At 49.3% G+C, this 13,535-nt stretch overlaps 1 protein-coding gene across 1 annotated transcript; it reads right to left on the minus strand.

Moving 5' to 3' along the window:
• Window positions 1-211: 211 nt before the first annotated feature.
• HUS1 (HUS1 checkpoint clamp component) lies at window positions 212-12,739 on the minus strand (the record flags this gene model as incomplete). The annotated part of the gene is made up of 8 exons (XM_080700940.1): window positions 212-294; window positions 1,635-1,754; window positions 2,305-2,404; window positions 8,315-8,389; window positions 9,381-9,488; window positions 11,706-11,882; window positions 11,962-12,089; window positions 12,688-12,739. 8 exons carry the CDS (start codon window positions 12,737-12,739, stop codon window positions 212-214), a joined length of 843 nt encoding a protein of 280 aa, XP_080557066.1.
• Window positions 12,740-13,535: the final 796 nt, after the last annotated feature.

Raw genomic sequence — 13,535 nt, forward strand, 5'->3', positions numbered from 1 at the left:
TACATCTAGCCTGGATAAACCCTAGCTTTTCTTTCCAATGTCTTAAAAGCAAATAAAACATGAGTAGTATGAAGTAATATGTTTATGCAACTGTGTCATTAAGTTCAGTTTTAAATGAGCAGATGTAGATGCGGCCTGGCGAGGAAGACGGAGGTGGGGGTGTCAGCCCACCTCCCGGCAAGGTCTCTGGGCTCCCGGGCGGGTGAGGCAGCTATGCCAGCGCTGGGATGAAGTACTGCAGGGAGACGTCTTCATGAAGCAGATCGAAGTGGACAATCCTGTTACTCACAATGTCTGGGGAGAGGAAAAGACACTATTTATTTTTCCTTTTACCTTTTATACTTTTAGTGGTGCATGATAGTCTCACATCACAGCTGTGGTGACAGTGGCATATAGGCACACAGCACACACATTTCTTTTTTTTCTTTTTTCTTTTTTGCGGTACTGGGGATGGAACCCACGGACATTCTACCTCCAAGCCCTGTTTTTTATTCTTTATTTTGAAACGGTCTCACTAAGTAACTGAAGCTGGCCAAGAACCACGATCCTCCTGTCTCAGCCTCCCAAGTGCTGGGATTACAAGAATGCGCCACCACGCCCGGCTCAGCATACGCATGCCGATCCCTCCATCAGCACAGCTTTTCCACCTTGGGCTCCTATAGAAGGGAGCTCTCTTCCCTGAGGGCCCTGAAGAGGCGACAACACAGGCAGCTGCCACCCCCACCCCGGCCCCATCTGGGGAAAGAGAGAAAGAGTGCAGAGCGTGGCTGCCCGGGCCAGCATCCTGCAGGTGACAGCAGCTGCCCTCTAGCCAGCACTGGACACAGAGCCAAGCCAGGCCCAGGACCCTCCAGGACGCGTGGCCACACCCCACGCCTGCGCCTCCCTGAGTCCCCCTCCACTGCTCCTCCTGTTCCTCCAGAGGCTCTCCTCTCAGTCTTTTCTGAGCTCTCTTGTCTGCTTCTCATTTAGAAGGGCTGGCCCTTCTAGGAGCCACCTGGACCATCCTGCTCCTCCACACCACATGAGTGTCTGGGTGCTGTCCTGGGCCCTCCTCCCCCTCAGCTTTGTCCATGGCGTCTGAGAGGTCAGCCAGGAGCTGCTTCCCAAGGGGCCTACAAGTCCAGGCCACTGTCTCCTTGAGGCTTCTGCAGTTTAAGGAACAGAAGACAAGAGGAGCCTTGAGAAGCTCTTGACAAGGATGCTTTGCTCACATGCGTGAGTCGCTGAGGGCCAGGGCCAGGGTGCAACCTGAGCCCACACTCGGCAGAATGGAGACACACCCTCCAGCAATCAGCATCCCAGGAGACGTGGCAGGTGGACAGAGAGGGGAAGCCAGGCGGGGCGAGGGGAGACGCTGACACAGCACACGAGGACTCGGGCATCAGAGCCACGCCTGGCGAGCGAGTACCGCGCTGCCCTCTGAGGGGCCTCTGCAGGCCACCACGGACTCAGGGCCTCAGAGGCTCATGTGCTGCTCAAGGCCGCTCCTCCCAGCGCTCCCTCTAAACCTGACTGTCCTAGAGAGCTCAGGTCCACAGAACTCAGCCTGCTACGCACTGAACAGGCCGCAGGCCATCTGAGACGAGGCAGCAAACGTCTGAGATCCGCAACACAGGGAGGGGTAAACTCACTGCACACGGCCTTGGTGGGGTGCACCTGTTGTCCAGCAAGAAACTGAAGGAGCTTCTTGATGTCTATGTTCACCTCGGCCATCTCCCCTGGGTTTCTGTACTGTGAGTCACTTTTGGAGGCTAAAACGACACAAATGTTTTTAAGCGTGACATCTTTCGATGTAACAGGGGATCCAGAACTACGCGATGCATGTTTACTTCAATAAATGGCTCACCTTACAACTGATGTTAACACCCTGGAAAAACATCACAACTTATAAATGTCGCTTCCTAGGCAAACACGTATTAGGTCCTAGACATTTAAAATAATATGAGACCTTTCAGGGGATCGCTGCTAACAGGGACTTAAAATATGATTCAATCTCCTCTTTAGGTCAAAAAGAATTTGGTACTCATCATGTATTTGAAAGAGAAAATGTGGAGAGTGAATGCAAGGCCTCTCATTGTAAGTTGACGACACAAAGCAAACAGCCTTTCCACTTGGGGAGACCAAGAGTCGGTCCTGCTTTGTGCTTATTAAAACCCGCTTCTCTGCCCTCGCCCGCGGCTGGGTGCCCGCCATCCTGGTGCCCTCCCCATGTGCGAAACAAAGTCAACTGAATGCTACCTTCCCCACTGAGAGGCCTCGAAACAACAACTAATCAAAGGTAAAACACAGGAGAGAGCTTACCTAGCGGGGGATTGCCAAGGTCTTTAAAATGAGTCGTGACACACACCAACTCAGTTTCTATCTTCAAGTTCAGTTCTCCATTTAAGTTCGCTTCAATAACCTGCAAACAGGATCACATTAGAGAGTCTTCAATACCAATCTCAGGGATACAGATACGTGCAAGGAGGCGCGGGGAGAGAGGATCCAGAAGGAAACACCCCGGTGCCGAATGTTTCCATTGCTCGGAACCTCATCGCAACCTATGACCGTGTATTAAAAAACAGTCTTACAAAGGGAGACAAAAGGCAATCCCCCGGCATCAGCTCACACGAGCAGGTGAGAAGGCAAAGGCCCCACGGGACCTCACGCTGCAGACAGAACCAAGCCCCCACCACAGAGGAAGACAAGTCCTGAGAGCCACAGCGCCAAGGGCCCCCAGGAGGCTGCCTCCTCCCCTGGAGGCGTGGACTCTGGGAAGGAGCCAGGCCCCACTGGAGACGGCGGCAAGGGGACTGGGCTCAGGAGAAGCTCGTGCTACACTGAGAAAGAACGCAGAGAAGAGATGAGGCCCTCTGAGCAGGATACGCTCTCGGGGCAGAAAAGCAAGGGAAGAGCCGGGGCAGTGGCGCATGCCTGTGATCCCAGTGCCTGGAGGCTGGAAAAGGAGGACTGAAGATCTGAGGACGGCCTCGGCCAGTGGTGAGACTATCATCAACCTATGAGACCCTGTTTCAAAATAAAAGATATAAATTAGGACTGGGGGTGTAGCTCGGAGGTAGAATGCCCCTGGCTTCAACCTCAGTATGACAAAAAGAAACAAAAAAGAAAAAGAAAAAGAAAATACAGCACACGAGAAAAGCAAGGAAAAGTTAGATGAAAGGAAGAAAGGAGAAGGAGGGACAGGGCTCAGGAGTCCAGGACAGACGTTGTGCCTTAGTGTTCTGTGGTTACAAAGAATGAAGAAGCTGTAATGTGAAATGACCTTGGTCCACTGCCACATCTACAATGAAACCTCCTCCTAAAAGAATCAAAAACCATCTCGGGAAAGGACTGTAAGCGAGTCCCATAGAGAGATTCTGGAAAGAAAACATAGTGACCTCGCTGAGGGGATGGGAGGGGCAGAGGGAAATGCTACTGTACATGACGTATATCCATAAACATACCAAAGTCACTCACTAAGCCAAACATGAGAAGGAGGGAGGGGCGGGGGGGAAGGCTAATGAGGTGATGTGCGCATGTGTGCCTCCACCATCCTGTACCCCATTAAGGTGCATGACTACGATGCACCAATACAAACTTTTTAAAAAGATAAAAAAGGAAAACAAAACAAAACGTCATGCACAGTACAATGCGAGACTATCACGCACCACTAAAGCACACACAAAGAAGTGCCGGCAGCTCCGACGACCCGGCACGGGGCGCACAGCCGGACGCCCAGGACGTGCCAGGCTGCGTGAGGAGGATCACAGGTTCAGGCCAGCCAGGCACTTTACTGAGACCCTGTCTCAAATTAAAAATAAAACTGGACTGGTGTACCTCAGGGATAGATTGCCCCTGGGTTCAATCCCCAGGTAAGACACCAAAGCAAAAGAAAACCAAAAAAACCTTCCTGATGCGGGGGAAGATTGGGCCGGTGCATTGAAGGGACACTCGCCACACCTGGGGAGGTCAAAGGTGTGGTCAAGACATTGGAATTCAAAGAAAATATAGAAAGTCCCTGGGCTATCAGCCCCCTCCCTTCACATTAATAACCCGACCTACTCATAAATGAATCAAAGTTGGAATGGCCTAGGTCTCTTTACCCACAGCACTCCGTACAGAAGACAGCGCGTGCAGGGAGTCAAGCTGGTGCCAGCAACATGTGAACACTAATGCAGTCCTGCTCTCCTGGGTCCTTCCTGGGCGGTATGGGCGTACACCAGACACCAGGCAGGGTGCACCGTACAGCGTAAAGACAGAGGATTACTTCTATCGGTTGAGCCAAAACTCACAACGAGGCAGAGTACCAGTGTAGTAATTGTATGCTCTGACAACACAGACCTAAACACAGCGATTCAAAAGCAGGATTGGGAGAATGGGAAGAGACCGTGCGATCAGCAGCACATTTCTACAAAGGGACCGGAGCATCTGGCCTAACTAGACACTGAGAAGGATCATAAAGCCAGTGGAATTTTGAGAGCCATTTGTTCTAAAAACACACTCAGGTGTTGGCAAAGAGATTTCCAGACTCGAGGGGCCGAGCCGCTGCAGGCTGCCATGTGCCGGGGCCTGGCCTCTGCAGCAGCTCAGCTGGCCTGGCTGGGCTGGCTGGGAGGAGAGGCCCAGGCCTCTCCTCAGTGCGTGCTCTCCCTGGGCCTCCCTCCTCAGGCCTCTCCTCAGCACGCTCTTCCCAGGCTCCTCGCCTCTCAGGACCTGCCCTCCACCCCACCAATGTACTGGGTCTTGGAGCTGGAGTGACATGTAATTGCGATGTGGTTTGAGACTTTGCTAACATGCCCATGAGACACTGCGTTTCTCTTTGAGATGTTGGTCACTGCCCATTAATCCACCCTTGAGAATGTTCTAGAATGCTCCCTGGGGTTTGCTATCAGTAATACAACCATGCCACCTCCTCTGGAAAGCGGGGCGGGCCTGGTGCGGTGCTGGGGGGAGGGGAGCCCAGGCCCAGGGAGGAATGGAGGAGGCCCCTCTGCAGCTCCTCAGCCAGTGCCCGCGTTTAGCAAACACCTAGTGCTTCTCATTCCCACTCCTTCACACTGCTGAACTCTCTTTCTCATTCCAGAAACAAACAAAAAAAGGTTTTTCTGACCTTGGGTGAGCTCTTAATTTCGGAGATTTTAACACTAATCAGAAAAAGTTCCCTAAACTTTCTTGTTGCATAATTTAGTACCCTTACCTTTGAATAAACAGCACTCATTTAAGACTTTTACTTTTGTTAACCCAGAAATATACCAGCAGATTTCTTAGCCTACTCTCTATAATGTGGGACAATACCTGGCTGAAACAAGGTATGTCAAACTGCCCTTGAGAACGTTCGGGAACGCTCACTGGGGTCTGCAAGCCCAACACGTGACTCGTGCCGATTCGTCTCAAGCAAGCAGACGTCTGAGGTTTGTAAACTGTTGTGTTTGGAGAACAGTGGTTTTAGAAATAAAACGTAAAGAGATCCTCGTTCAAAAGTGATGCAACATGCAGCGATGCAGGCTCGCCCAGGCTGACGCGCTTCCTTCCCACCCCTAAGCTCTGTGTCCTGGGCACCGGGCTCACGCTGCTCCTAATACCTGTGCCTGGCGCATGGTGGCGTTCAGCGAACGCCTTCCGAAGCGGTTAAGCCACCAATTCTCAGAACATCAGCCACCGAATTTATGACTCAACCACGTGGACTAGTAAGCACGTCAATGTGCTCCATTCCTTAAGTAGCAGGATAAGAACCTAGTACTTCCAAAGACTTCCTTTGCAATCACTACCTACCATTTGTTGAATGCCAGCTAATCGCACTGGGCACCTACTGCAAATCATCTCTACATTCACCAAAAATGACAAACCCCTGAGTGCTGTGCTCTCACCCCACAGAGGGCGCCAGCACTCGGTACGGGCTCCTGGCTCCAATGCCAAGCTCTCTGCAGCCCTAACCAGGCCTCCTGTATTAGCCATTAGCTGATGCTGCGATGTCCAGCCCCTGACACAGCGTCTGGGGTGACCTACAGCACGACCCGCGTCGCCGGGAGTGGTCAGGAAAGGGCAGCCTCAGCGGAGCTGGACACAGCGCAGAGCCGAGGCCAGCCGCACTGTGAGCAGCCCCAGGGATTCACCCTGGAAGGCTTAGAAGCCAAGACTCAGGACGTGGCCTGGACGCCTGGGGGCACTTGTTCCTCTTTCTGCATGAGCCCCATGCACAACACATCCCAGCTCATCAGCCACTCTTCATTAAATGAGGATGCCAGGCGTGGTGGCGCAAGCTTGTAATCCCAGCACTTGGGAGGTTGAGACAGGAGGATCAGGCCCTCCACAGGTTGAGGCCCTCCATAACTTAGTGAGACCCTGTTTCAAAATAAAGAATAAAAAACAGGGCTGAGGGTGTAGCTTGGAGGTAGAATGCCCCTGGGTTCCATCCCCAGTACTGCAAAAAATAAATAAATAAATAAATAAATAAGAATAAATGAGGGCAGGAGGGGCCAAATATCTCAGAGAGGAGGTACACAATTTTAGTGTGCTGCTTCTCCTTCATTTTCTGTAAAATTCCAGTTATACAGGTAGATCTCCTTGTGCCTTTATTACAGTATCCACTCCAAAAGAAAAATTATTTGTTTTTATATACTCTAGATTAGAGAAAACAAAGCACCTCTGACTTTGGCTACGCTGTCCTCTTCCCTCTCTATTTTGCTGACTCATTTCCACAGAGGAAACAGAACAAACAAGCGCACCCTTCAGCTAATCACCAGCTCTCCCCTGGGCCCCTGAAGCTCACTGGAAGTCCCAGCACGCGGGGGAAGCCGGCCTGGCGACTCCTCAGCGCCGAGGCCGCCACAGGACACCACAGGACACCACTGTCCACAGTGCAGAGAGGCTTTAGCCTCGAACGGGGTCTATAATGATCACGTCCCAGAGAAAGCTGAGCAGATAAGTCCAAGGTCAGCACTGCCCTGAACTGAGCAGGCCACGAGGGGACAGAAGGCCCAAGGCACCATCTAGGCTTCAAAGCCTTGTGATTTAAAAATCCCTGGAAGCTCGATTTCAGCCCAGGGGCATGCAGCGACACTGATCACCTCCTGACTGACAGCCACATCCCCAGGCCTAACACAAAGGTCAGGACCGGCCCTTGCAGGAGGATGGCGGGTCAGGACTTGCAAGATGCTGGCAGACTGGAGGCACTCACTGGAGGGCACGGTGCCTGGCCGGGTGGAAGGAAGGTTCTGGGCTCCCCAGGGGATGACAGACATAAGCAGGTGAGCCTAAAATGGCCAAGGAAAGACCTGACGAGGAAGGTGCTGGGGAAGATGCCAGCGTGACTCTGCGGAGGCCTGGAGCCCACAGACTGGCCCAGCAGGTTGGTGAGATCAGAGGTTTAAATTCAGCAGGTGAAGAGCAGCCTTTAAAAGATTCAGGCATGCCGGGCGTGGTGGCGCACGCTTGTAATCCCCTCCACTTGGGAGGCGAAGACTGGAGGATCGTGCAGGTTCGAAGCCCGCTGCGTTGGCTTAAGAGACCCTGTTTCCAAATAAAAAGTATAAAATAGGTCTGGGAGTGTAGCTCAGAGGTAGAAGGGTATCCGGGAACCCCAGTACCAGAAAAAAAAAAAAAGATTCAGGCATATAATCAAATGGTTTATTGGGGGACGAGTAAATGGAGATATTCAGAATACTTCCAGCTAGGTATGAGAATAATCAACATACTTCACCATAATTGCCGGACACTGTGGCATCTTATGAATGTAGCAATAGAAAACCGTCACAAATTAGCTTCGGTGGGGTCTATAATGATTAAGTCCAAGAGAAAGCTGAACATTTTGAAATCTGAACATTTTGCTTCACAGAAAGAAAAGGAAAAAAGGTGTTCTCTGGTGAGAAATGTTTGGATTAAAGACTGCTGGGGTGGGAGAGCTCTGTGGCCCACTGAGAGACATCTGGCGGCACACAGGACCCCCAGACTTACTGTCAACCATATCAGCGACTCATTCAAAAAACCACCAAACATATCAGCAGATAAAAGATGTAACGTGCTGACAAAAATATGAGGGAAAGGAGGTGGAGCTATTAAACACATTCTTAATAAACTACAAATACAAATATGAGGCATTAGAGCAGTAAAGCCTTCGCCAGTGAACAAGTGCTGAAAGGCACCTGCAACTCCACCTGCTCTCCCCATGGCCGCAGCTGGGAGGCCCTGCCCTGGCCCCGCCCTGCTGTGGCCGGGAGTGCCCACACCAGGCCGAGGTGAGGAGTCTCCTCCGGGAATAACAGCCCGCGTGGCTCAGAGAGAGCTAAGCCTCACAGAGAGCTGAAGTTACACACACAAAGAAGTTATGACTTACAAGATGATTGCTGATGTTTTTCATTTTCTCCACAACGCTCTTCATAGTCTTCAAGACTGGTAAATAAATACTCACCTATAAAGCCAGTAAGAGAAATCACACGTTTCAGAAACTTGCATATAGTCTAGTAATAACAGGTGCTCAATAATGTTGGGTTGTGTTTGCTTGACAACTCTGAAATCCTGTTTTTGAAATTTCTGAATAACATGCTTTAAAAAAATTGAAAAGCAGTTTTATAACCTCACTAACTCACAGGTATTCAAGCAAATTAAAGAATGGAATGCCTGTCTCTGGTTACTTAGGCGACACGTCCCTGTGGGCACCCTTCTGGTTCGAGGACCACAGTTCTCCAGCTGAGATGCCTACATGCAGCCCAAGAGAGTCAAACGCGAGTGCTGAGCAGGCCTTCCTCAGGGACCTCACACCCCGGACTCCCTCTGCCCTCTGTGTAAAAGTGCAGGGAGGAGTCACTGCCTCTCACCTGCGGCTCTTTCCTGATCTGTGTAGACAGCTTCTAGTGATAGCAAAGTGAATACTTTATCCAGTGTATATTTGTAATTTCTTCTTAAATAAATTGTGAGCAAGGGCAAAGGACCCTTTGTCATCATCTTTATTTTCAGGGCTCTGAGCTTCTACAGCAGGAATGTTAACCCAACCCCTAGTCATGAAAACGCCTGGCCTTGTGGCTCTCATACATAAATCTGGACATCAAGTCCTGTGAAACCCAAATTGGCACCTAAAGCCAAGAATTCTAAAAAGTACAGATTACCTTCCAAAGTACTTCGCTTCAGTTTTAAGGGCTGCTATTGGGTAAGACATTCTTCCTCCTTATGTCTAGAGTGTGGCATTTCCACTAGATCCAACAGTGTTTCAGGATGTTTTATATAAAGTCACAAAAGGCAAGTATTCTTATTTTTTTCCCTTGAGTATCTTTTAAAACTGAATATCACTTTAATTTCAGATACGACACAGCTTTCAAATAAAATGTAGTCCAAGATGACAACTAAAATTAGAGAAGCCCCCCCCCCCCCAATATTGATGAACGAGGGCTGCAGGAATCACCTACATCAAAGTCTGGGACTGCGGGCTCCTGCAAGTCCTTCCACAGTCTTCTGGGGATAACCTTTATGGGGATGTCATGCGTCACAACGCGAGTACTGCTTGACACAGATAACTTCAAGAAGAAACAAAAATTATTGTCAGTATTAAAAATAAAACCAAAACCAAAGAACTGAAGATAAAAAAACTTTAAAATATCAGATCGAAGTGGAATGTTCTCAATCCATTCATCCAATACTATGGCCTATCTGTTCTGCTCTGGGCCCTGTGAGTGGCCAGGAAATACATAGTGTATAAACAACATGGACCCTGAGATTCCAGGGGAACGACTGGATTGATGAGAAAGCAAGCCGACAGCCGGGCATGATGGTGCATGCTTATAATCCCAGCATTTGAGAGGCTGAGACAGGAGGATCATGGTTTGCTGCCAGCCTCAGCTACTCAGCGAGGAGGCCCTTTGAAACTCAGTGAGATCCTGTTTCAAAATAAAGAATAAAAAATAGAGCTGGGGGTATATTTTGGAGGTAGAATTCCCCTGGGTTCCATCTCTAGTTTCGCCAAAAATAAATAAATAAATAAAAATTAAATAAATAAAAATTAAAAAAGAATTAAAAAGTAGGTCTAAGAAAGCAAGCCAACAAAATTATATGGAATAGTCACGAAAGCCCTGAAGAAAGAGAGTAGTAAGCAGGCTGACTGGGCAGGTTCCTAGATCAGGAGGCCTAAGGAGGGCTCGCTGAGGCAGTAACCTCTCGGTCTCGGACGATGCAAAAAGTCTAGAGGCGATGGCTGGGGGAAGATGGGGTGAGAGAATAGGGCTGCAGGCAGGGGAAGAGCCTGTCACGCCGTGAGAAAGAAGCAGGCCTCTGCTGAAACAACCAGAGACTATTCTTGCACACAGACACTCAATGTGCTGCGGTTTCTACACTGCTGAAAGGATAAACCACGTTAATCTATTTCTGGGGTTTCTGGGGTTCTCACAGGCCAAAGCATCTTGTGCTGTTAGAGAAGTATTTTATAGTACTACTTTGCTTCCCCTTAAGAAACTGAAGAGATTTCAGACCCATACTGTGACACCATGATTAGAAGCATTGCCTAACTGCAAAGTGTTGAGAGAAAGTTATGAAGAAGAGTTGTGAAATGCTTTTCCAGAGGCTGAACCCACACACACTACTCACCTGTAGATAAACAAAGCATAAAGCTATGTAAAGAGCTGGGGATGAGGGAAGCTGGGAAAGCGGCAGTGCTAGTGCTTAGTACTAAAGGAAGAGAAGGACAGACTCTAAGTGGAAGGCCACGGTCTGTGAGCTTGAAAGAATGGGACAGATCCAGAGGACCACCCACTCAATTTGGGTCCAAGGTAGCTTGGGCCATTCATGAATGGCTCTGAAAATCACGTTAAGAAATGTGAACGCATCCTGTGTGTATGTTCTGGGGAGGGCTACTAGGCACTCAACTCTTCTGGCAGTGGTTAAGTATGACAGATGTGTTACTGAAGAATGCCTGGTTACCTAACGGTACAGCAGCAGATAAGTTGAGGGGAGCATACAATAAAGGTGAAAAAAAGGATAGAAACCATGACTTCAAGACTAACAATACCAAGAGGAGACCTAGTGATGCTGCAAGTCTGCCTTTGGGAAAGGCAGTGTCCTAATTGAACACTGTATCAAATTATTTTAACATAATAAGGAGGGAGAACCAACTGTTTTTTTTTTTGTGTGTGTGTGTGGTACTGGGGTTGGAACCCAGGATGGAACCTTACCTCCAAGCTACATCCCCCAGCCCTATTTTTAGTTCTTAATTTTGAAACAGGGTCTCACTGAGTTGCAAAGGGCCTCACTAAGTATCTGAGGCTGCCTATGAACCTCAATCCTCACGTTTGAGCTTCCCAAGTATTGGGATTACAAGCATGTGCCATCATGCGTGGTTGAGAACTGACTCTTAAGACAGAAAAAAAAAAAAAAAACAGAAATTTAACTTCAGATTTTAAACTATCAGATTTTTAATTTTTTTTTTTTTTGGTGTTACTGGGGGTGGAACCCAGAGGCTTTATACCTCCAGGCTATACTCCCAGATGTAATTTATATTTCATTTGGAAAGAGGGTCTCACTAAGTTGCTGAGAGCCTAAATATCTGAGGCTGGCTTTGAACCTGTGCGATCCTCCTGTCTCAGCCTCCCAAGAGAGGGGGATTACAAGCCTGCTCCACCACGCCAGCTGAGACCTTTAATTTTTTAAATGAAACAGGGTTTCAGCAATACTGTTAAGCCTATGCCTCTAACTCCCTGCATTCCTTGGCAGGACATTTGGGAATCCCTGCTCCTCCTACTCACCAGCTCTACAGAGACTGTCAGGCAGGGAAAGTGTTTATTGGTCAGCTTGATTTTCAAGGATCTGGCATTTTGGGCCGTTTTCAGGGCTCGAGCTAAGTTTTCCGACGTCAGTTCTAAATAAATCTCGTTGTTTTCTGCGCAGACCCCCTCCATTTGAAATTCGCTGAAAAAGTTCTCCTAATGAAAGAAAGTGGGCATCTGTGGCCTTTCCAAAGGCACCGGGTGGAGTCTGAGGCCTCTGGGGAGCCTGGCTCACCTGCTCCAGCTCACACCACATGCTCACCCCTCCACTGGCAAGCTTGTCCGAAAGAATGAAGTTCAGCTTCTCCGGGCTGACTCGGAGGGTGCAGGTTTTGGCAAGCTTGGCTATCATGTTACTGACTCCTACAATAGGAAGGTTAAAAAAAAAAAAAAAAAAAAAAAAAAAGGTGTTACTAAAGGGATGAGCTTCACGTGCCCTAGAGCCTATCTTATCTAGCAGAACTTTGAGTTGATCAAGGAGCTACTTTCTAGTGGGAAAATAACAGATTATGCTGGGATCACGCTGAAAAATGCTTCAATATTGCTGACATCATGCCAGTCTCCCAACACCTGGTCGAGGCCTGGGGGCAAAACCGCCCAGGCTGAATAAGGACACTGAGGCTCGGAGGCTAACCGCAGCTGGGGACCATTAATACATTGATCACACACACAGGGGCCCCCAGGTACCACATCTCAGAGTTCACAGCGATGTCACACTCGGGGCAGCTGGCCACTGGGGCCGGACTGAGAAAGGATGTCCGTTACCAGAAAGGGGCAGCTATGCGAGCCTATCAAAAGGGATCACGTGATCAGAACCAAGTTTCTGGGACGCCGCTGGGGCCGCCCTCATCCCCGCGGTCCCGCCCCCAGCCGGGCGCGGCCTCCATCCCGGTTTCCGCCTTGTCCGCCCGCAGGAGCTCGGTCCGCTCCTTCCAGTGCTCCTCGGTCCCTCCCTGCTCACGCGTGAAGTGATTCAGACAGGCCGCGTCCACGATCTTGGCGCGAAACTTCATGGTGGCACCTAGAATCCGCGCGGCGGACTCCGGCGGCGACGGACACGGGGTCCCCGCGAAACGTTCCGGGCCGGAAACGCAGCCGCGCTGCAGAGGTTCCGACCAGATCCGGCCCGCCCCGCCGCCTCTGCCCCACCCCCGCCCCCGCCCCGCCCCGCCTCTGCCCCGCCCCGCCCCGCCCCGCCTGGAAAAGGAGGAGCCCCAGGTTCCCATCCTCTCAGCAACCTAGCAAGACTTTGTTTAAAAAAAAAAAAGATGGGTGAGTGGTGAGGGTGTAATTCCGAGGTAGAATGCCCCTGGGTTTAATCCGCAGCACCATGAAAAAAAAAAAAAAATAACACCCAAATTAACTATTTCAAGGTCTGTGTTTAAAACACCCAAATAAAACGTTTTGCAAATAAAGGAGTAAAGAAAGTGTCTCTTGAATATGTGTTTTTAATATAGAGAATCTTTAAGCCCCACCCCTCCAGCCTCAGATAGTAGCACTGGTAACTGGAACGTCTTGTTTGACTAAGGTTTTGAAAATTGTTTTAAATGTTCTTAATTTTTTAATATATGACTGACTAGTTATAAATAGATTGCTAAAGTACATTGACATTGAATTGATAATTCTGTAATTTTGTTCCAATATGAACATTACAAGATCATACAAAAATTTCTTAAAACTATAGTGTTAGAATGCTTTTTTTTGGTAGTACTGGGGTTCCTGGAAACCCTTCTATCTCTGGGCTACACTCCCAGACCTATTTTTATATTTTTATTTGGAAACAGGGTCTCTTAAGCCAGCGAGGCTGAC

Source organism: Muscardinus avellanarius (assembly GCF_963383645.1).
Source record: "Muscardinus avellanarius genome assembly, chromosome: 9".
NCBI classification, from domain to species: Eukaryota; Metazoa; Chordata; class Mammalia; order Rodentia; family Gliridae; genus Muscardinus; species Muscardinus avellanarius.